We start from the raw sequence: 25,759 nt of genomic DNA on the forward strand, positions 1-25,759 counted from the left end.
GAATAAATTATTAAAGTGGGGGTAGTTAAATAGCTGTTTTTGTTTAATTCAAGTATTTAAATTTTCGTTTTAAAGCTTTTGTTTGTTTGAATTTATGCACAAAGCTACACAATGGGCTATCTGTGCTCTGCCCACCACGGGTATCGAAACCCGGTTTCTAGCGTTGTAAGTCCGCAGACATACCGCTGTGCTACTGGGGGGCGTTTTAAAGCTAGAAATTCAGTAATTCAAATTTTGAGATAGATCTCTTTATTTGAACTTATTATTTCTTAATTCTCGAAACATAAACGATATTCACTGAGTTATTATAAAAGATTGGATACGTTATATTAAAAAGACTGGTTCGGCTGGTTGCAATGTGTCCAACCCTCTTTATGATAAAATTCAATCATTACAAAATCATGCATTAAGAATAGCTTAGAGGTTACCCATATACATACCTCTAGTATACCTAAACACAGTTAACCCTATTTCATTAATCAAGGAAAGAATATAAAAATTAGCATCTAACTTTTACAAGAAATCCGTTAATCGCAAAACATTAACTGAGGAGTTTCAGTTACCCCAGAAACTTGGTGCACCAATATATCTCCTATGAATTTAATAAAACCATGCAATACGCTGACGTTGACAATGATTAAATGTATTAACGCATATATATATTTTGTTCCTTAGCTCAGTCACTATCCGGAGAGCATATTCGGCGTCCGGGTAGTGAAAGTGGGTTTTTCTCGGGGTACTCCCGTTTTCCTTCCACATCAATTTTTTTTTTAAGTGTAAACGTTGTAGCCTCCCAAACCACCCAAGTAAACATATTAAACTACAGCACCATTACTAGGATCGATGCCCACCTTGTCTCATAGCCAGATTTAAGATCCATCATTTTTTTTTTTTATGATGCATAAAATGCACGAGCGGGGTGAAAAGATAATGCTTCTGTACACCCCCCGATTACTTTTGGCCCTTGGTCAAAATGAATATCTAAAGTTAATTTGGGCGAGGATTAGAAGGTTTAAATCGAAATATCTGCCACAGTAGAAAGAAAAATTAAAAAGACTTTGTAAATACAAATTAGAAAGTCATGTGACAACCACAACTGATCTAATATTTCCAAGACGGGGATATTCCTTGCAATTAGTGGCGTTGTAAAATAATGGAATATGGATCAATCTGGGCTAGCAGAACCATCCCGAAACAAACCTGCTACAAGTAGTACCCCATTCATAGTAAGCAAAGTGTGGCATTTTGTAACAGTTGAGAATCCAGAAACACAAAAGCAGTTCAATGCCCCAAGCAACAGTGCTGCAACATAATCAAAAAGGATCTCCACCTGGAAATGAGACACAAGTCACATACACACACGTTTCCTCCACATCATACACTTTCAGCAATCGCGTACCTTAAGGAGCTGGAGAATTAATTGGGTATCCATAGTATTCCACACGAAGACATACCGGTCAAGTCACCGGACGCAGCGCCTATAGTTTTCTGCGTGATCAGACAGTTGAAACTAACATTGGGAACCTTCCTCCACGTACACTAGATAGCTTATAGAAAGCAAGTAGGGAGCAGGGATGTGCTTTGGACATGACAACCTTACGATGGAGCCTTTTACAAAGGAATGCACGCTAAAGGGCTATTTTCAAGATGCATAATCGTCAGGCAGTGGATGACTTCACGTAATGATACAGACTTTAACGACATTGTACGGTTCAGATTCCAAAATCGTTTTGATATAACGTACTCAACCTCTGTACAAAAGGATACCAGAAATAAGCAAAAGAAAGATGCTAGTTATCTCTTTACTTTTATATAAAGCTTACGTAATTAAACATGAAACGTTGGCTAATAAATTAAAAATAAAAGTGAAAAAATAGAAATATACTACATCGAGAAATTACTGTGGTTTCTAGGTTGAATTAATACATAATTTAACAATTTCTTAGAAACAAGGATATAATAAAACTTGTTAGGAAAATGCTGTTACTCAGAAGTAATTTGTATTGTATTATACTTAAAAAGTTATTCTGCTTGATCGATTACTTAACAATATTTAATCGGGTCAAAGTATTTACAACCCGAGGAAGGAATTTGTAATTCGAAGGAAGGTTTCTCTAGCAAAAAAGTGACAGTATAACAAGGCGCGTGCTTCAAGGAGAAGTAAAAACAAGGCGCCATTGGGTAAATATACTTGACAAAAGTCTACCTACACAGAAAAATCAGGGAACGTCTACTAACAAGTACAGATTAAAAAATAAACAGACTAACAAAAGTAAACATGCGATCGAATTTTCAACACAAAATAATCGTCCTATATAACGGTAATGAATCACGTGACCAAGAAAATCGTTGTCGGATTGGATAACTAAAGTGGCGAGAGAGGGTCAGAGAAGGAGTTGTCGAACAACATACCAAATGAATGTAGTAAGTCATAAGAATATATCCGATATATCTAAACTATGTGCTAACATTAGATGTAACTTGAATTAGGAGGTACGCCTTTACATTTATTTATAGGAATAATCAACCCTTGTGGTGCCACTCTAGTCGTTAAAACTGGCCAATTTTTTTTAAGAGAAGAGCACCACAATGCCTCAAGATATAAAAATCCTGATCACGTACAATATTTTTTAAGAAAAGGGCACCACAATGCCTCAAGATATAAAAATCCTAATCACGTATAATACTTTTTGGTGCTTATCTGTTGAAACGTATTTTTCTATTAGTATAGACGACTATAATCGCAGCATTGAAATAATGCATACTTCAACAACAAGTTTCTGTTTTAAAACTAAACCAATAAGCTGATTACTTCAGTTACTTAACATCACCATCCAAATTCTCTCATAACTCACGCAATAAACTGTATTTTAGTGAAAGAATGACATATTTAGTTTTCTAAAGTTTTGATGTAATTTTTGTACTGCTGTATTTAAAAAAGTAAGTATCAATTTATTGCGTTTGCATTACTCTGTTGCTTAATTTTTCATGATATAAAGTGGAGAATTATATCTTTTAAATTGCTTTTGATCATTTGTTTCTGCTCATTTCATGGTTTTTTTGATTAACGTCTTCTTTTTATGCTGTTTTAAAAAAAATGTGAAACAGAATAGCAACATAAAGAATAACGATTTTGGAGTTTCCTTTGGCTTTTACTTTGTTATATTACTGCTTTAAGCCATCTATCGGTAGTTCCCTTAGGTTTTTACTTTGTTATGTATTTACTTTAAGCCATCTATCGGTAATTCCCTTAGGTTTTTACTTTGTTATGTATTTACTTTAAGCCATCTATCGGTAGTTCCCTTTGGCTTTTACTAAGTATGGTGTATGTACCAGTAGTTCAATTGTTTGTTTTGAATTTCCCACAAAGCTACACGAGGGCTATCTGCGCTAGCCGTCCCTAATTTAGCAGTGTAAGACTAGAAGGAAGGCAGCTAGTCATCACTGACAAGAACCAGAAGTTTACATGAACTTGCTTCGATTTGCTGTAATATCTACGGACCATGTAACAAAGAAAGAAAAAAACTTGATTTTGACAGCAATTAAAGCAAAAAATCTGTCTTTTATACCTACAGAGACACAAGTGCGAACTTTGAACCTATGCACACGTCTATTCCATTTACATTTCTGGCATTGCCTGTAGAGGCTAGATTGACAATAAAAGATGATATTTGAAATATAAAACATAAAGAAAACTAATTAAGTAAAATATATGCCCGGCTAAAATGAAACTAAAAGTTCTCACGCAATATGCATATTTCAGCTTTTTGTTTCCACTGCATTACATAGATAACCACACATATTACAAGCAGATAAATTCAGCCATCGAAATTTTACTCGTGGTTCAGAAATTTCAGAAATGTCACTTTATTGTAAGTAAAATTCTTAAATGTATTTTTAAGTGAGGATGACTTTTGTAACTGTCAACTTTAAACACTCCATATAATTGGGCCCCCAGTGGCACAGCGGTATGTATGTGAACTTACAACGGTAGAAACCTGCTTTCGACACTCGTGGTGGGCAGAGTACAGATAGCCTATTGTGTAGCATTGTGCTTAACTAGAAACAAACAAACCATACAATTACAAGTAAAACATCTTTCCCCAGTGAACTCCACTTAGAAATCTTACTACACTGCATTACTTGTCCCATTGAACTTCCAGTAAAAAAGTGTGAGACTACGTCATTCGAAGTTAAATCATTATGATTTAATTTTGCTATAAATTAGCTTAAGAAACTAGACAGTTTACACTAAACTATATACTTTTGACACTAGGCCATATGCCTATTAGTAGATTAGTGCGATATACTTTTTTTTCCTTATCCCTGATGCATTCGTTTTTATAATTGATTGTCACATATTAATTACAAATACGTAGAAACGTTACACGTTTTTTGTTCTTGTTGTTTTACAGTGTGCTTTGATAAAGTAAATTGACTTCAATCATCCTCATATTGGACGACAGAGGGAATTTTGTTTTGATTGTTTGAAATTAAGCACAAAGCTACAAAATCTGTGTTCTGCCCACCACGAATATCGAAACCTGGTTTATAGCGTTGTAAGTCCGCAGACATACCGCTGCGTCACTGGGGGGCGATAGAGTGAAAGGGCGTTATTTTATTTTACTTGCAAAATATTTCATTAACGCTTTTTGAAACTGGAAACAATTATGACAAATTATTTCAATAAGTTAGGAAAGAAAATAGCTCAAAGTTTGATATGTTTCTTGCTATAAAGGTGTGACAATCCGTAATGCTGTCTTGTAAATTGATAATAATTGTGTTTGTTATTTATACTTATTTTAAGCTAAGCTTAGTTGTGGAAAGATTATTGTCGATTTATTCGTTACGCATTTGACAACTTGACATAACACTAAAAACTACTTATCCTACTAAAATTAACAATTAGAAATAAGCATTACCTTTAATAAAAAAAATAACATGGAATAATTAGAATGACTCAGTCACAAAACTATGGTTTTCTTTTCACAGACAACTGCACTGAATTTAATAAAGATCAACAAGAAAACTACACAACACTGCGTATTTGCCAATATCTTTGTGGTGAATTAATTACTTATGAAAGATAATACATTTTACTTGGCTATTTACTTTTCTAGCAAAGAAAGTCATGTTAACGTTCACTTGTTATAATAGCTCTTATAAATGTATAAAGACCTAAAAACCACGAATGCTTAACGTATCATCAATAGTGGATATAGATGCCTAGAGAAAACATGTAGTGTCCACACATTAAAATTTTTCTTACTAATTTGAATAACATCAACTATAGCTAAAACTTGTCTTTTTTTTTAATTAGCTTTTCGCTGTTTGACATAATATTAACGTTTTTCGTCCATGGTAATATGAAACTGTGTATAGTTGTAATCCAGTCCGCTAGCCTGATGACCTACATTTCAAAGTGTTCTGGAATATCCTGTTTTCTAAATGTTTATCAGAAGGCAACCAACTGCTGTGAGATCAGATCAGATGAGATTTTACTATAAACTACAAACTTCCTGTTTAGTATATTCGCTTCATCAAAGTTGGAGTTGGCAAAATATTTTGACGCAGTTTATGAGAATTTCTTCTTATTGTTATATTCAAAGAATAGCTCACAGCTCCTCTATGTTTCTAACTGGTGATGAACATAAACACAAGTTATGAACCATGGAATGATTAATAAATAAGTAATTTGTTAGTAATTCTTTACCATCAAATTATTATACTATATGTCTTAATATGACATCCGTTGGTTCAACGTTAAAATTAAGGGGGTTATTACACTAAATATCGGGGTTCGATCTCTGCGGCCGTCACAATTCAAATAGCCCATTGCACAAAGCATTTTAATATAACCACCAACTAAGATTAAAGTAAATGTTTATGGTTCCTTGCTTGGAATTTTAAAATAATTCAGGACTTTCGTGTTTCATTTAGTAAATACAAGTAGTATACTCAGCATATTAACTTTTATTTTTTCATCACAATGTTATTGCTTTTCTTGACTTGTGTTATACGATCTGTCAAGTTCCATGATGGCCTCTCTTGATTAAAATGTCCTGTCTTATATTATTAGATTGTGCATCAAAATCAATTGCTATCAACCGTTATATGTGTGTATGTATATATAAATTGTAGAACTTCATATTTATCTTTAAAATTATTTTTAATCAAGAGTCCAAAGTTCAAGGTAGAGGCGTTACTAAGTTGAAAATTATTTATTACTAAACCTCCCATGGAATGGCAAATGGATCTTTGTTTCGTTCTATACAGGAAAAACAAAATTTGTTTAAGAAAATACTTTGGACTTGTTGATTTATTCTTTTTTTTTTAAGTATGAAAGAGGTCAGGGATTAAGGTCTCGAAAGTCAGGAGTCACACAGGTACTATCTTCGGGGTGGAAAAATACGACTCGCTCACTTTGTGGTCGTGCATAATGGCTAAAAAAACACATAACGATAATGTATGATCAGTAAGGTAAACTCAAACAATTGGTTTTTATTTATTTATAACTTTCTGCACGTTTATATATGTATATTTTTTATTTTACTACAAGGATATTTTATACTTTTCTCCCATTTTTTGTCTTTCAATAACTTCTAATATAGTCTATTATGGTGTTTTCATTTTACAAAAAAAAAAAATAACTTCATAGTTAGTGTAAATAAAAGCCATGATTCTTTTGTTCCCCCCAATTAATATTCTAACTATTTCTGAACAAAATGCAACAACTTATATACCTAAAATATTCCAAGGTAATATACTTAATTCCTAAGTCAATGCAGTTAATTTTAGTTTGTTAGTTGAATTTTCGCGCGAAGCTACTCGAGGGCTATCTGCGCTAGCCGTCCCTAATTTTGAGCTAATAGACTAGAAGGAAAGTAGTTAGTCAATACCACTCACTGCTAACACTTCGGCTACTCTTTTATCAACGATTAATGGGATTGTCCGTCACAATATGACGCCCCCACGTACAGCGACGAGTTTCGCTCCCGTTATCCGTTATTTTTGGTCTTCCAGATGAGACGAAAAATATTGTTATTGAAGCTTGTACCTTCTTTTTTTTTTTACTACGCTTTTCGCAGTGTCACTTAGAAGTACGTTTATTTTTTACTATTATTTTATATAATCACTAAAACTAAAACAGACTGTAATATTCGTTAAGGTTGGAAAAAACTTAACAGCATACTCCCATTTACCTTGCCCCCAGTGCCCCGCTAGAATCCGGGTTTCGATACCCGTGGTGGGCACAGCACACATAGCCCATTGCGTAGCTTTGTGCTTAATTACGAACAAAACAAAACCATTTACCAATTCTTAAATGCGCATTTATTAACTTGCATCATCTCTAATAGTAAGAAAAATACGCTTATATGGTTAGAGGGATCTGTGAAGCGCTATAGAAAAATGTTACCTTGATCGTTATTGTATAACACAACACTACAAAGGTGAAAGTATATGCAATACAAAAATGGTTAATTGGCATAATCTTTTCAGGCTAATTCTCAAACCAATCAATATGGTGAATTTTCGTTTAAACTATTATTATGCATAAAAAAATGTGCATCAAATCTAGAACCGGCACCGATTTAATGGAATATAAGAAAGAAAACCTAAATTAAGCTCACGATAGATTTCAATTTCAAAAGTATCTGTAAATTATCTCTGATCCACAATAATTTTACGGATATTTGAAATCCCCATTCACCAAATAATGTAGCCTGACGATTAAAAAAAATGTTAAACTTGTAAAAACTCAGCTGATTTCAAATTCTTCATTGGATTCAGCTTAGCATTACATTTTAATAATGACTCCTTTTTAACAATAAAATTAAATTCCATAATCAAAAACTACAATAATATTTAAATAAGCTTGATATGAAGAGTTTAAATGTTTTTTTTTTCCCAAAATTTTGATAATGAAGATTATATGATTAGTTGGATTCTACATCTTCAAAATGGCTGTGATTACAAATACGTTGCTTTGTAATCTTCGTTTAAGGTTTCTTATTCACTGTTTGTGATTCTTTATTATTCAGATCTGATCGTTTTCCTTTTCAGGTTTAAACTTCCCTTGGTATTTACTATGTCACATGACTAGCGTGACAGGAAGAGCGGGATCTAAGGTAGTTTTCAAACAACAGTTTTATGTTGAAATCCCAATTTTTGCCGTTTCAGCGACTTTTACGAGCATCTAACCGTAACGTAATTATCTAGTCAGGAGTATGGTAAAGCAACTTAACAATACAAAAATTAAACACAAACCTGTTGTAGATCATCAAATATCACTGTTTTGAGTAGCATCCATTCATTTTGCATGGCCATCGTCGTCAATAACCATGCAATGATATTTCTTGACAGCCAAATCATCTGCATTTTCTGTCTTTACACGCAACTGTGTATGGGAACGTCGACATTATATTATGGCCAAAGCCTTCGTTCAAAAGCTATGGTAATGGGTGAATTAAACGTTTCTTCTTCCTTGACCTTTGACTTCCTCAATATTTTGAAATATTCACCATATCCCAAACCTAAAGAATGGCTACAAATTTAGGAATGGTGGAAATGTCAAACACTAGTGTATGCGCTTGTTACAGAACAGCCACTAAATATCATACAGAGAGACAGCAAGAGTCATATTGTTAACAAATGTTCCTATTTTTAACTTTTTTTCCATAACTTAGAGATAATGATCAACGGTAGAGCTTAGACGCAACAAGGGTAACACGCGTTGCAGGTGGTGCCCAAAATCTGTATGTTGAACACCTGTAGAACCAATTATTTAACTGTTGGTGCATGCATCATGTTAAAGTATGGTTGAATTATTGTATTCTATGTTATAATGTGGCGTTAAATTTTTAATTTCTGGACTAATTTAATGTTCTTGTACATGATGCCGAATTTTTAATTGTTGAAACAAATAAATCTAAAGTAATGAATCTACTATGAGGACGGACTGACTTTAGTTGGAAGTTTAGGAGATCTAGACCGTCTACTCAAAAACATTTTACTATATTGATAAAAGGGTTCAGTAAAACATTAACAAAAGCACTTTAAATAAATCTTAAGTAAATTTCAAAATTTTTCGACAATTTTAGTGAAATATTTACACATCAAATCATAATTTGTAATTGATTTATATACAAATCTATGCTACCACGTTCAAATTATATTTACTTAAGGACTCTCCGACTCTTATCCAACGGATGTAATTAGTATGAATGCAAAATGTTTAAAAATCAACAGAAAGTAGTTTTACGGAAATATCTTTTGAAGAATACAAAAAGGCTGGGAAAGTAAAATCGTGAAACTGGAGAAACGTAAAAAATGTTGTTGAGAAAGGGATTGTGTGAATCGAATGATATTCAAAAACAAATACATCGAGGACGGTCCCCTGGTGCGACAACTGTAAGTCTATAGACTCACAACACTATAATCCGGGGTTTAATTCCTCTCAGTGGACACAACAGATAGCCCAATGAGAATTTGCTTTTAAAAATACATCAAAGACGAATGGGGGAACCTTAGTTTGACGTGTAAAGGAAAAGAAAACAAATGTGTTAAACAGAAGCAAAAATAAAACAACTCATACATAAAACTAATTGCTATTTTTGTTTTTAAATGTTCTCTACCACATAAGTTTGACCATTGAAACTTATTTGTGCAAGACTGACGAATCTACAGCTACATAACTAAATATGAACAAATAGATTAAAATAATTCACATTCATAAAAAAAAACTAGTTAACATGTCTATTTATGTATTGAAAAATAACATTCAGTGAGCTTTTTAGCCGCGGCATAACGACTCGTAGAATGGCTCTGAGTTATTTTATCAAGTACAAACTTTTAACTCATAGTTCCGTCATCTCCTGACCTATTTGAGATCTAATTCCAGTTTTGGACTCAGGAGGTCAAACCTTTTTAACTGATTATTTGACCACGCCCAATGTCACATAGATTAATTGACTCTAATCATGCTTAAAATAATTTCAAGTGCCGCGGCTATTGAGGATTCCCTCTTGTTGGTTTAACAAGGGGGGATATTAGCAATTTGAAAGAGTTTTTTACTTGTGACAAATAAGCCGTAGAATAAATGTGAAAGTCCAAGTAATCATTCGATGTGTTTGGTGTGTGTAGTAGAATAAAATTAGCAGATGAGTGTATGAAAAAAGAACTACGTGGGACGAAAAACGGGTTTGAGACGTGTTAACCTCTGGTACCACTCACCAGTTTAGAAGGAAAAAGGGTGAGTTATGAAGTCATACTGTCTTCACATTTAGTTCTTTACAAAGATAAAGGTACACAATCGTATCGTTGTGTGATAATTCAACGAGTACCGTTCAACAGGAAAAGGTAAACCCGTTGAAGACTGCAGATGTAAGCCATTAAAGCAAACATCAGGCATGAGGCGGATCCCAAGATGTATCATAATACCTCCTAAAAGTTAGTCTGACATTTTCTGAATGCGCTATGAAAGCATTAGTTATTATTCAATTTATATAAATTATAAATTTAGCAGTTAAAAGTCAAGGCGTGAATTATAATTAGCCAATATTACAGCACACTCCTGTTTAATTCCTGAAAAGTCCTCCTGTGGTTCAGCGGTAAATTTAAGAACTTACAATGCTTAAAACCGAGGTTTGATTCCCCCGCGGTTGGCAAAGTGCAGCTAGCCAATTGTGTAGCTTTACAAGACAAAAACAATTACATTTCCTGAAAAATAAAACAAAAATGCCAAAAGATTAATATTAACCACTGACTGCAAAAAATATCACTGCTTGTTTTGTTTTGTTGAGAAATATCTTGTTTCTTTATAAGTCGCAATTAGGCATTTATAAAGTGGCATTTAGTTTCCAAGCGTAGGACTCTTTTAGAGATCATTGTTTTATGTTTACTGTAGAAGTTTAGCTGTTACATACTCTGTTGCTATAATAAAAATAGTGACTCCAAACCTATAATTTATACTTACTTGTGTGGAACTAAGAATAATTCTATGTTTACCATCATTACAGCCCCCCCAGTGGCACAGCGGTATGTCTGCGGACTTAAAACGCTAGAATCCGGGTTTCGATACTCGTAGTGGGCAGAGCACAGATAGCCCATTGCGTATCTTTGTGCTTAATTACAAACAAACAAAACGTCATTACAAACAACTCCGCTGAAAAAACAGTATTATGCACGGTATTCAACAGTAGTTATCTATAGCTATTTATACCCATAACATAAATTGCACTTCAGCTGATACACTTATAAAAAAAATACTGGCTGCCATTTATTAGAACACTTTATTATAAAGGGGATGATTTCAAGCTATTAAGAGAAGTGATAGTTGCTTTTAAGGCTTATTTATTAAGAATAGCCAAGCTTTGGAATACTGAAAGATACGAATATTATTTCTTTGAAGCCACTACCTGACTTTATGAGTATAGTTAGTTTAATTAGGACACAGGTTCAAAGAGGGCAAAATCAGACATAGTTCTAAGACAATCTGAAAAAACGCCCATAAAACTTTTACTTGCCGATGTGTTGATGCGACCCATATCTGGAAAGAGGCTTTTGAACTTGGATATTAACATGATTTATACCGCCACAATGCTGTTGTTTGCAACAGCACTATGTAAGGCAGGCCTAAACTCATCAACCAAGAGGGTGAAAAAGAGTACTTTATTTTGCAGGTTCGGGAGCTATTCAAAGTACTAGGTGTTGTCAAGGGAACTCAGTAATTTGGTGGCACTTTAGAGATCTTATCATTTCACCTCGTAAACCTGATGCACATAAATTAGTCTTTTTTGCTTTACTATATGTAATTTTATAGAAGTGGGATTTTTTTAAATTGTTGTCTACTTTCCTTCATATCTTATATTATCTACAAATAAGTTACAAAAGAAATAAGCGAAGCTATTTACCCTGTCTTGGCCAATATAATATTCGGTTTAGTAATCTATTGATAAATGTTGAATTTAACTGTGTATTTTAAGAGAAAGAGTAATCCAATATACAGAATTTTCTTTGTATTTTTTATTTTCCTGTTACAATATAGAGAAACAAATTCGAACATTTATCTCATAATCGACTTTAATTATTTTTACAAAACTTGCGCTGTGTTACCAAACAAGATATTGTAGTTTACACCAACTGCGGTGTTAGTTTAAACCATTATTCACAATAAAGTCGCTCTCATTTGTAAGACCTCGCATATACCAACACAGATCTGAGCAGTTAAATCAATATATTTGTACAAGTTAAAGTCTATAATTTATTTTAATTCGCGGTTTAAATGATCTAATGACTTAAATGGATAGATCCAAACGGTTAATAAATGTGTTTATTAGTAAATTACACAATCCACTACTATTGCTTTTTATCCACAAAACGCAAACATTTGAAATCTATAAAAATATGTTACGCCTCCGTTTGTTAATTGATTTCCCGTAAATTCGTTCCGACGAAACCTTAGCGACACAAATCCTTACTTAATAAAACTGGTTTATTCTTTCCGATTATAACTTTACCGGTACACTCAACTTCAACAATCGCGCTAAAACAAACGCTATAACAACGAACGTGCTCAATAATACTCTCTGACTGCAGATCAATTACTCACTGTCTACACACACACTATTGTCTCGTCACGTTGCCACCCTCTTTTATATACCAGCTACCCTATATCTAGTAAATGCTAGAGCATTCGCCAAGGTACAGGATAGTTCTAGAAAGCAGGTGGCGTGGCAATAGTCACGTGATCTCGCTGACGCAACAAATACAAACCTGAGTAAAATCTATCCAAGTTCATTTATCAAGTGCGTAGCATCTATCGTTTGACATGAACGACGTTTTATCTCATACGTCAAATAATGTAAGCAAATGTAAATGATCAAGCTATTTAGATTTTAAGCTCTAGTGATTAAGCCTATATTACCATATAAAAATAACCTACCTCTATTCCTTAAGTATACAGTTAAACTTCTTCATGTACGAACACGAGTTTTACAAAATGTTAGATATTTTAAGTTCTGAATGCGTTTTGTAAGAATTAGGCGGTGTTTACGATGGAAAACTGCTTAATATGTTTACTACCGAAAACAATAAGTTATTTTTGCCATAAAAGAAATGCTGACCTTTATAGACAAACATGTTCATAACACAGTGGTTATAAATATTATAAAATAGACGTTTTAAAACAGATATATGCAAGCTTGAATTCAGCTGAAACTAGTGGCAACGATGGAAAAATACATGTCTAGGTAGTGTACACATATAGGTGTATACAACTTACAGATGTGCTTATTTAAGTGAAACACGGTCACATGCTCTTCAGTAATTATACCAAACTCCCTGCGCCCTTACTACTTCAGAACAGCGTAGTTTTTCTGTAGTAGAGCTACTTTAGTTTTCAAATACACTGATGTTGCAAAATATTTACTTTTACGTTGATTTGTTTGTTTGTAGCTAAACAAAAAGCTGTAAAATGGGCTATCTGTGTTCTGCCCACCACGGGTATCGAATCCCGGTTTCTAGTGCTTAAGTCCGCAGAAATACCACTGTGCCACTGATGGTGGAGGGTACTATAACGTTAAACCTAAGAACGCAAATGCATACACTAGATGTACTTCCGCAAGGCCCCCGAAAGTGTTCTGTTTCAAGAGTAAATAAAACCAAAAGTATGAGTAACCAATATTTTTATTTCTTGCTTTTGAAGTTCATATGTCGTGCTATGTTGTAATCTACAGAATGCATAATGTTTCTCGTTATTCATGGCATGCGCATGTTTTACCTACGTCACGACAGTACAAATTGCAACGTTAAGCATCCGTTATATGATGCAATTTTGGTGTCTACTGACTGACTGACAGAGAACACACCGCTGTATAGTCGTGCGAGTGGTTAAAACTGGCAACCTCTCCAGGCGTCCTTCGGCCCATTTCTGGGAAACAAATAACAACTTCGATATGCGAGTTGATTTTTTTAATGTTTTGCGTTAAGAGCCGAACAAGATCAGGGTATTTTCGTTATTATATTTATTTAAAGTTCGTTTAAATCGAGGATGAATTTGAAAGCTACTGTCTTTTAGTGAGAAATAAACTTACAGTGTCTGTAAATTGTGACTTGGTTCTCGTGACCTTGTATAGAAATACCAAAACTTATGGTTTGATTTGAAGAAAAACTCGTTAATCAACACTACAGGTTTGACCTACTCGTTTATGGGTCTATTTACCAGGTAAGTGGGTAAATTTGAATACCACCAAGATGTCAATGCCCGTCAGACTTGACTTTCTATTCAAATCCCAGTCACGGTTGTCATACGTAAACCGAACAACTAACTCCACCAAAAATCATTAAAATCTTCGACCACCCGCAGGTAGACATGTAGGTATCTGTTTACCAGAGTAACTAACATTATAAATTACAGCGTCATTCATTGACTACTTGTGTGAACTACATACGAAAATGACACTATTCATCTTACGATTAATTATGTCTCGAAACTTTTTTCTCGCAAACTCCTTACAAAACAACGATCCTGATGTTATATTGTGCATTCTTTATAAGTAAAACAATATATATATCAAAGGACGGTGCAGATGTTTCTTACCTTCCAAACCTTTTACTTTTGCGCACCACAATGAAGTTTGAAATATTTTATAGATAATTCTATTGATCTTTAATCCAACCTGGTGAAAGATATACTTAAATTTATTCAAATATTTCGGTTATTCTCGCAAAGCTATATAAAAGTTAGAAATGATAGACTACAGGGAAGCCAACTAATCAACAGCATCCACCATCACCTCTCGAGCAACTTTAAGAAAATAGTGAGATTTGGATTTGACTGTCACTCTTATGGTGCATTTACGGCCCCAACTTCAAGTGCAGAGCGTGCTTTTACTTCAACGGAAAATAACACGGACTCTCGAATTCACAGTCCGACACGCTAACCACTAGACCTCGAGAGTGTAAAGAAAAAAAGATAATTTATCTAATTTCTATTTTTCCAAGTTATTTTCATTGTTGTTAAATAATTATAGCATAGTTGTTCTAAAATTCTAAGTCTAAAACAATTTTGGAAACCAAATTCTAATTTCATTCAATTAACTAATGTGTTTAGTTCTAGGAGTCTGTCGCTAGATCGTGACTGCAATTTTACAATCGTGTTTTATCAATTCTTTGTAAACCCACTAATATCCATATTTCTCTTCTTTTTTTCTCCACGGTGGAACAGCGGTAAGTTTACGGGCTTACAACGCTAAAATACGGAGTTCGATGCTCTGTAGTGGACACAGCAGATAGCCCAATGTCTGAAACAAACTTTTTAAATGATACTCATCGCCGTTGATTCTGATCAGAAACCACGTTCTATTTCTTCACTCAATTATGACCCAAAATAAAAAAGCGCTAAATGATATCTGAAATGGCGATTATTGTATCGTTTTTTTTATCATCCGAAAAAAAATATATCAAGATGGTTGATTTGTCAGTAATTTTTATACATGTTTTTCATCCTAATGAATATATATACATGATTGGGTTAGGGCAAAACTAAATACATAATTTTACGTATAATTTGAGCGACTACTGAACTGTTTTATTAAACATGCGACCCATAAATACATCGAAACAATCGTGATTTTCCTTCGGACGTTTTCTTATCATTTCACATGTTTTCATTGTGCAAATACCGAGTGTGCTACTTAACAGGACAAGCCCACGTATAGCCACCCACGTTCTGCCAAAAACTGTGCAGACACCTACGATACTAGATTATCACGAAATACAGATTAGAACTCACGAGAATTCGTGCCCGACGTGTAGACTTTAACAGATATATAATAAATAGCTTGAAAGCAATCTTGCTTGAACAATAAACACTGCTTGTCATCACCGTTAACTGCCCATAGCATGGTTTCGCCCCAATAATAATACTTTTACAACTGATATGGGTATTTTGTGACAAAACGTGTGACATAACATGCTAGCAACAAAACCAGCCTTTCTCTACACCATGGCCAGGTGGTTAGGGCGCTCGACTCGCAATCTGAGGGTCGCGGGGTGGAATCCCCGTCACACCAAACATGCTCGCTCTTTCAGCCATGGAGGCGTTATAAAGTTACGGTCAATCTCACTATTCGTTGGTAAAAGAGTAGCCCAAGAGTTGGCGGTGGGTGATAATGACTAACTGCCTTCCCTCTAGTCTTACACTGCTAAATTAGGGACGGCTAGTGCAGATAGCCCTCGTGTAGCTTTGCGCGAAATTCAAAAAACAAACAAACAAAAACTCTACACCATATGATACTGCAACATAGTGACTAAAGTTTCTATGTTTTAAATATTTCAAATGTAAGGAAATATAAAAGTTCCCAGCTAGCTCATAAAGACTAAAATATTGTAAAGTCAATATTTAATAAATTTAGGGTCTTTCAAATCACTAAATAGATTGTGAAAAGATTTTGTCTAATGAACAAGAAGTTAAGTAACTTAAAATTTATCGGCTCGCAAAAGCACACAGGTGGTAAAAAAAAAAACTGTTGTAGAAGATAAAAGTGAAAACACTGGCGAAAATTAGATATGTTTTATGTACATATGTGTGATTGATAGAAAAACAACAAATGGCTTTAGCCGAAATTTAAGGCGTACACATCATACATTTTTATGTGATAATAAATATTAGCTAAAAAATATTTTTACATCCTAACATGTTTTCCATTTTGGCTATAAAGTGAAAACTTAATAATTTGAACAAATATTGTAAACTTTTTTTTTTAATATAAAAATATTCATTTAGCTATCAAATCCCAAATCTATCATGTCAATACGCTTGTATTGGTTTAAATTTCTACTGTAGAAGTTAAGCGTGTTTTATCAACATATCAATTAAACGATGTACTATTCTAAAGTTCAACTTCACTTTGCCAATGTATAAAATTACAAAATATGGAATGTATCTTTCTTTTCATTACGTGGACATGTTACATAAAACTACATGTATAATTAAGTTCCAAAGCCAACAACGAATGTTTTATTATATGATAAATACGGCAGTGGTTTAATCCGAAAATAAGGTTTGACAATTTACCGACGTTAATTATGTTTATGATTTATAATTTCGAGATTTGATACACACATTTTGGCACATAATAAACAACGTAAAAACCAAAACACTAACCTTCAGAATTTCATTAGGAAAAAACGTATGAACCAGGTCGAGCACGTTTTTTGTTTGTTGTTTTTTTTTTTTTTTTGTCAAATCATAAACCTACATCAACCGAGGCAATCCTTTTCAAATTTGATAATGTTATCTCAAAATGTCTGATTCTCTTTCAAACTGCGGCAAGCAATCTTTAAAAAAGAAAAAAGATATACGCCCTTGCCTTTTTTTTAATCATTAAACTTAAGTAGAGTATTAGAAATAATAATACACATAAAGGAGACAAAATAAAACTGAAATAAAAAACTGTTTAAATTGCACCCACAACCAATTCTTTGGCCCAGATTTGAAATCAGCTGCATCACAGAGAAATTGTTTGTTTGATTAAAAATAACGCGTACCACTGAAGTGATTTAAAACCGACTTTCGGGTCAAACCTAAGTGAATTTAGGAACATATAACTGTATGTTGTTAGTGATATGAAACAGTAACATTTGTCCACAGAATATAATTTTAATGAGAGGTAACACTTTTCTTTTCACAATACAACCATAGTTAGCGGGATATACTCTCAACACAAGCAGGTCAATGTTCCGGAAGAAAGGTTCAGAAAAACTTAAATTACCAGTCTATTGTGATCTAGGACTGGTCCTTACAGATAACATGAAAGTAATTTTTTCTTCTCTTATCAAAACATAAAAGTTAAAAACAAAAAGTACTGTAAACATGACACTCTGCATGGTATATTATTCAGCATTCAATGCATAAGTTTCTTTTTTATGGTGACATATTTCTCATGAACAAAATCAGTCAGTCGACACAAAATCTAATCTCTTGTCCTTTAACTGAAATTAAATAGTTGACTTTCTGCCTTTTGCTTCATATAACGTTACATCCATTTGAATTTCTCTGTGAAAAATCAAGTTACAATTAAATTAAATGTATAGTAACAAAGATCTGTTTGTAAATTTTCTAATACACGTTTATTTCTTTAAATCTTTATTTCTTTTATTTAAATAATATAAGGCTTATAGTGGATATCACACACTTTCTCGCACTTAACGTCAGAATGCATTCACACTTAAACTAAAGACATATGTTAAAGTTAGATGGCTCTTTCATGCATATTGAATTTATTATATTCAAAAAGAATAACAAAATAAACAATTACATATCTGTATGTCACAGAGTAATTCCATGTTACATTTGTAAACTTTTTAATTTTTGTATGTCATTAAATGGCTAGTGATTCCCTGGTTAGGGCGCTCAACTCGCAAGCTGCAGGTCGTGGGTTCGAATCCCCGTCCCACCAAACATGCTCGCCCCTTTCAGCCGTGGGAGCGTTATAATGTAACGGTCAATCCCACTATTCGTTAGTAAAATAGTAGCCCAAGAGTTGGCGGTGGATGGTGATGACTAGCTGCCTTCCCTCTAGTCTTACACTGTTAAATTAGGGTCAGCTAGAGTAGATAGCCCTCGTTTAGCTTTTTGCGAAATTCAAAACAAACAAACAAACAGAGTCTGGCATATTATAAAATTCTACACGAATTGTAACTATAGTAAAACTACGGAAATTCCGGGACAATAGTTTTTATTAAAGCTGAAAAAATAGTTCAAGGACGATAAGGCCAAGATCTTAGGCTACTGGTGCTTTATTTGAAAATATGAAATGTATGTTGTAATGTCTCAACTAATATTTTTTTTTTATACAAGGACAAATATCTTAGTCTACCGATCATTTATTTGTACTTATGTATGTTGTAAGGTATCAACTGGAGTGATTTTAACAAGCGCTTTCAAAAAACTGGATTTCTCCTTTTAAATTTCAGAAAAAAAAATGGTTGCAATGAATTTCACCCAAACACATTTTTGTGATCATACGAAATATGTCTTTATTGAAATTTTGTTGCAATGAATTTCATCCAAACACATTTTTGTGATCATACGAAATATGTCTTTATTGAAATTTTGTTGCCATATAAATGAAGTAAGCCAAATTCTTTATTTTTTTATATTAATGTCGAGATGATGACTTTTGGATAGGATGCTTTACTGAATGGTATCGAGGTTCTTTACAAAGCTAAGACTAAAGTATAGTCGGACTTAACTATAAAGCAAGCCATTTACAACAAGCATAAAAAAATATACAACAATATATTATTTAGCTAATATACTGTTCGAATCTGAACGTTTATTGATCTTTCTTTGGAGTGTCAAAGGATAAAACCATTCAGAAATAAGACAAAGAGACAAGATCACTTGCTGGATTGAGAAACATCTAATAATAAAACTGATAACAAACTAACCGATGATTACCCAAAGATAGAAAAATAAGTTAGCGTTATAATGTCGTGCTTAGTTAGAAAATTTTAGTTAATGATAATTAAAAGACTCGAAATTTACAGTTACCTTTGTATTTATACGTCATTAAATTTAGAGGGCACTTACAACTATTTGCGTTACGAGTTTTTATATTCTGCAGTTCAGTGAACTCCCGTTATAGTTAATATGTTACTAGCCCACATTTCACTTTCTTCTGTTTAATTCCCAGAGTCCATAGAAGCCTCTAAATAATATACACTGGTCATCAAGTTTATATATCCATGCTTAGAAATTAGCAGAACATTCTGTTTTGGTTTTCTACTAATATCTAAACTGCATTTCATAATTTTGTTACAAGTTTGTACAAATAATTCATGATGAAGATAAAAAAAACATATCCAATAGTTCAACGGTAACCTAGACGTCGACGTAGCGTTGGTAGCGCTCACATACCCTGCATTAACGAACGCCTTGATCTGATATCTACACTACATTTTCTCTGGGTGTTATATTGAACACTGCCCCGGGGGTACACTGCGTCTTGTTTCAGTGCGTGAAGCTGCCAGCTAGAACCATGAGCTGATTGAGAACAAGCAGATAACGCAGTAAATTTAGGTTGCATGTAAGCAACTCCGCGAATTTACACAAAAAATTACATTTTTTAGGTCCGTTGCGCATTATCTGTATCTGAACGGCTATAAATATATAAACACGTGCGTGAAAAGATATGGTGATGGAAGAAATGACTAATATATGTATATATTTTCAGGTACATGGTCTATAAATGTATACAGATATGAACACGTATATATACACACACATAAATATACATACATACATAGATATTAGATAGGGCTTAGACCTTTCGAGCAGAACAAAAAAAAAACAGGAGTTCTTGAAAGTATTAACACTGGTAGCACTGGTCTCATGAAATTTTAATACTAAGACATGAAATAATTGTATATTTCAATACATTGATTATTTATTAGCTAATATAAATATATATATAAACGTATATAAATTGGTGAAGCACGTTCTCCTGGCAATACGAGAGATGAGTAATTGGAAAATAGTTAAATAGTAAATACAATATCGGGAAGAAATCTAGCAGAAAGTATTGTATCATTTTCTCGATTGAGTTTTCTCTCACTCTTCCAACATTATGCCCTCTTTGTTTTTCTTTTCATTAAAGCACACATACAAAGATATATATATAAAGAGAGAGAATACAATCTATCAAAATTAATTTTCATGCAATGCATTGTATATTTGATATGATTACCTGAAATGTGGTACGATAATATAATACGATAAGCTGAAAACAACAAGAGATAAAATGTTACGAATTTTTTAATCATTCATCCCATCTATATACACCCATACAGTAATATGTACAGTTAGATAAACAAAAGATTCTTTAGACAGGAAGATGGCGTCCATTTGTATCAATATCTAATATATCACTTGTTCGAGACACAGTTGTCTCTACACTTCATACATTTTATGACAAAATTGTTTAAGGGAAGAGCTTTAAAAATTAAAAAGTATGAAACTTAAAAGAAACAAAATCCTTCCTACGTGTGAAGAAAGTAATGTTTGCCAAGTTAATTTTAACAATGGCATATTTAAAATTATGTTTAGATACCTAAATGTTACATTATTATTATTATTACTGATTTTCATTTTTAGAATACTGGACGAAAACTAAACCACTTTAATTCCCTTTAAGCCGAAATACATAAGGCTGAGAATGATAAAGTATTTGGTGAGGAAAGCACCGGCTTCAATTATTGTCACTGTAAACCTACTTACTGATGAAGTGCAACACCTGGAAAATTTAGTTAGTCTCGCAAACCTAAGCTTAACATGAAATGTAAGGGTACTTGTAGTGGTAGGACCACTGTAGCATAACTGATTGTAGAATTAAAATCTAAGTCATCTATTAACTAAGTTATTTTCTCACAGTAAGCTTATATTCGAATGACACATCGCTACTTATATATGTAGGAAGTGCAATTTACAACACAAAAACAAATGTTACTTGGTTTTTAAGTCCATTCACACGCATACGTAGAGAATGGCACTTTTCTCTAGTTAACCAAGTGACTGGAAAACCCACAACAAAGTTGAATACATAATTAATCAATATTCTGTGTGTTTATTCTTCCTATACCTACAAGAAATACAGGTTGAAAATCCCTCTTCCTCCAGTTTGGAACGAAACCTAAGGTACAAAGTGGAGAAACGCGAAAACATTCATATACTCATACTGATTATTCTTGGATAGCTACAGGGTAACGAATATTTTACTTTCTAAAAGATTAACCTGCGTACAGTAATGGGTAGCGAGTATTTTACTTTTTAAAAGACTAGCCTGCGTACAATAACATCTAAAAGTATAGAATATACAAAACTTGAGCTGTAGTAAAAATCAGAGGGGCTTTCAGATGGTAATGCATATTCAATCTTTAGACTTGCATTTCCAGGAAACCAGTTTACGAAACCGGTGACAATAATAAAGCTTAACCTATATTCACTACCTGCATATTTACATCAATGGTGAAAGTTTGGTAAAACAATTGCGTGTAACAGCTTCTTCTTTGGTCTTGGCAAACACAAACTGGGCAAACTAAATTACACTTGATTAAACATCATATACGCTATTCAAGCTTCCATTAAAAACCTTTAACCTTAGTCTTAAATTTCCATGAGAAAAACTACACTATCAAGAAATGAGAAACAAAAAAGCTGTGTGTAGTTCGTTATACTCAACCATCTTTTACTTAACTAGATGTTGTGTGGTAAAGCCTGTTACTTCAGAAGGAGTACGAAGGAAAGTTCTTACTGCTAACATTGTGACTATGACCTTAATTACACTTAGATTACCTCGCAGACACAGTGATAAATAAGCATATACAACTGTACCAAACTCCTTTAAGTCACTGGGTCATCAATATTAACGTAAATAAAACATTAGAATCTAATATATTTTATAAAATCTATAAACTTTGGGCGATTATTTTAAGTGACTATTTATTAAGATGTTTAGAAAACTAAACTACCAGGAATACTTGTTTATTGGTTTCGATGGCTGTAAAAAGCAGATGATTTTAGTTTCGAAAATACATTCAAACATTTTGTTTGGTTTAATAGACCTAAGTAATAACGAAGAGTTTTCTCCAAGAATACCTAAATCGTCTTAATTAAAAACGCATGCATGTTTATCTTCGTATCATTTTAAAACTGAGTTTAATATTTAAAACCTCAGTAACTGTACACGATTTTCATTTGCTTGCAAAATTTTAAAACTTATAGAAACATATTGCATGGTGGCGAACAGATTACTTTGCACAGATGATTAAATAAGTTTTCCTTATGAAGGGCCAATGTTTGTTTCTGTTGAATATGCCACTGTAAAGAATCTTATACGCTAATATATTGTGTTAGTAGGTTGCATCAAGTTTACAACGAGCCAAAACAGGTTAGTTGTTTAAGTTAAAAAAACTTACTAAGTAAACATAATGAAACGAGTTGTAAACAAAAGAAGTAAAATTATTCATCATTGTTTTTACTCGAAGTTTTTTCTTTACAGAGATCCCACTAAGGAATTACTAGAAACGAAATTTATTTACCAAACACCTAACCCTATGTAGATACTCTAATAAATATCGCATTCAAAACTCTTTGTAGAAAAAACACCCAGTAAATGGGAGTGGGCTGATAACCAAAACAATTAAAATACCAGTCATTTATTATTATTAGCCAGTATATTTCTGAATTTTTCCGCTAAGCTACTCAAAGGGGCTATCTACGCATGGCCGTCCTTAATTTGAACTAATAGACAAGAAGGAAGGCAGCTAGTCAATAGCACCCACCGCCAACACTTGGTCTACTCTTGTCTGACTGATTAGTGCGAGTTAATTGTCACTCATATAATGCAAAGACGAACCCAAAGTGTGAAGTACGTCTTTGCAGAAATGGGCTACGAACAACGACCCCTCTGATTCAAAGTTCTAGCATGTTATATTTTTCGGATAAAGTTTCCGGTCATATGTTGAGATTGATGTTTAAACACCACGAATTTGTTACAACGTTCAACCGGTGGTTCAGCTGCAAGTATGAGAGCTTAGAATGCTAAAAACCGGGTTTCGATACTTGCGGTGTGCACAGCACAGATAGCTCATTGTGTAGCTTTGCGCTTAACTACAAACCTAGTGTATAACTTGGCTCAAACAAATGTAAACCTTGATATGTTTGAATTAGCACTATTTTATTAACACCTTACCTTGAACAACTTATCCTTCTGGTACCAGACGTCCTCCTCCTCTTCCACGCCGAAGTCGGAAGTCAAGTCGTCCCTAGAGCGTGACAAAATCTTCCGTCGACTTATCATCTCAGTCCGAGTTTCCTGCTTTGCACTGATATAAACAAATATAGAGAATGAAAAAAATGCTAAAAAAGTAGTCAGAAAACTCCAAATAAGCAGACTTTATTCAAACTTTGTTGTTGTATTTTAACATGATTTTGGAAAAAGTAATGAATTAGTGGAAGGTGAAAAAAAAAACATAAAATTTTGCTTTGATCAATTTGATTACCATTTCTCAAGTATCGCAAGCCCGACTCAAATGCAATAAAGCATAATAAAAAAATAAACCTCAAATGGATGTAAATATCATGCCAAGTATATCCAAAACAAAACTTTTATTTGTGTAAAAATTTAAAGCTAAAGTTAATTAAATCTTAAACTGAACAAACGCAGGCAAAAATGAAAACATCTTTCATTACATACCATAGGATTTCAAACAACAAACGTTATAAAAATCATATGTTTAGTCTTGTTTTACATCTGGAGCGTGACGTCGTGCCTGTAAGCGAGGCGGAAGTAATGTGTAACATGGTCAACTGGACTTAAACATTTTCAGGTTGTCATTATTTTTACTACTACTTTTTCTCCTATTCTGTGTTAAATATCTTCTTGAATTGTTGTAACGGAATTGATTTTCTTTTATTTACCATTCCTTATAAATGGCATCTTGCCCAAAACGTTGTACCTTTTAATGTATTCTCAAATGGAAGAACAATCACTACATTTGTTCAATGCCGTTCTCTATCAATACATCATTTTAATGTTTTATACTAACGTCCAAGCTCTAAATAAATCAAGAAAAGCATTGAATGTGCTCTTTGTTAAATATCACTCGCCAGTACATCAGTCTCCGTTGTTAATGCTTTAAAAGTTGGCGAGGGTTTGCATTTCGTCATCGCATAATTATGTCTTTTATTAAACGGATGCGATTCAACAAGTTCAAGTTCGGCTTAGATCAACAGCGTAATAGTTTAAAGTAAGGGAAATATTAAACGAAGTATATGGGATTATATTAGGTCTTCCGCGTTTTGGAACACTTTCATTAACCACACCCCAAAAAACGTATAATAGTTAAACGAACCGCCTAAACGTCACGTTAATGTAGCCTATATAATTGTGTAAAGTTTAGTATACTCTAATCCCTTATAGTGATGGCACACGACGAGACACACATTCGGCATGTAATGCTGTTTGAATACCAGAAGGGAAACAACGCCTCTCTAGCCACAAAGAATATCAAAGAAGTTTATGGAAATGTTTTGAACATTCGTGTCAACGACTGTTTAGCAAATTTCGTTCAGGTGACTTTAGCCTTAAAAATTGTGATTGCAGGGGCCGACATGTTGGAATTGATATTGATGCTCTGAAGACGCTTGTTGAGTCTAATCCAAGGCAACATACACGTGAAACGGCCCTGAAAATGCGTGTCTCTCATGAAACAAAAGGTAAATATCTAAGGAATATGGAAAAACTCCATAAAGAAGGTGTTTGGGTGCCTCACAAATTCTCCGATGATCATCGTATCCAACATGCGAATGTTGCTTCGTCTATTCTGGCGCATAGTGTGCGTGAACCATTTTTGAACAGAATTGTCGCTGGTGATGAAAAATAGTCTCTATGCAAATATTAAAGCCAAAAACTACTTCTGGCCCTAAAACCTGGACTCCATTCGCAGAAAGTGATGCTTTGCATTTGGTAGGACATCAAAGGAGTAATTCATTTCGAACTCCTCAATCTACAGTGAACTGTCAATGCAGAGATCTACACTCAGCAACTGGAACGTTTAAATCAAGCCCTTCATCAGAAATGCCCTTCAATCGAAAAAGTGTTCTTCTTCTCCACGACAATGTACGTCCACATGTGGCACGTTTGACGCAACACAAGATTATGGAGTTGGGTTGGGAAGTTCTCCACCACCCACC

At 33.6% G+C, this 25,759-nt stretch overlaps 1 protein-coding gene across 2 annotated transcripts in view; it reads right to left on the bottom strand.

Annotated features, from left to right (window-relative positions):
* Nucleotides 1–25,759, bottom strand: part of LOC106458725 — a 52,937-nt gene that overhangs the window by 24,511 nt on the left and 2,667 nt on the right. The window contains exons 1-2 of one of the 2 annotated variants that reach the window (XM_022385003.1): nucleotides 24,261–24,349; nucleotides 23,757–23,889 (exon numbers count right to left, since the gene is read on the bottom strand). In XM_022385003.1, coding sequence (XP_022240711.1) covers nucleotides 23,757–23,864 — 108 coding nt within the window. In that variant the 5' untranslated portion in view covers nucleotides 23,865–23,889; nucleotides 24,261–24,349. Of the gene's footprint in view, nucleotides 1–23,756; nucleotides 23,890–24,260; nucleotides 24,350–25,759 lie in introns of those variants that run through there. The other variant, XM_022385002.1, reaches the window with a different exon arrangement.

The sequence above is a fragment of the Limulus polyphemus genome, unplaced genomic scaffold, assembly GCF_000517525.1.
Source record: "Limulus polyphemus unplaced genomic scaffold, Limulus_polyphemus-2.1.2 Scaffold505, whole genome shotgun sequence".
In the NCBI taxonomy this organism is placed as follows: domain Eukaryota; kingdom Metazoa; phylum Arthropoda; class Merostomata; order Xiphosura; family Limulidae; genus Limulus; species Limulus polyphemus.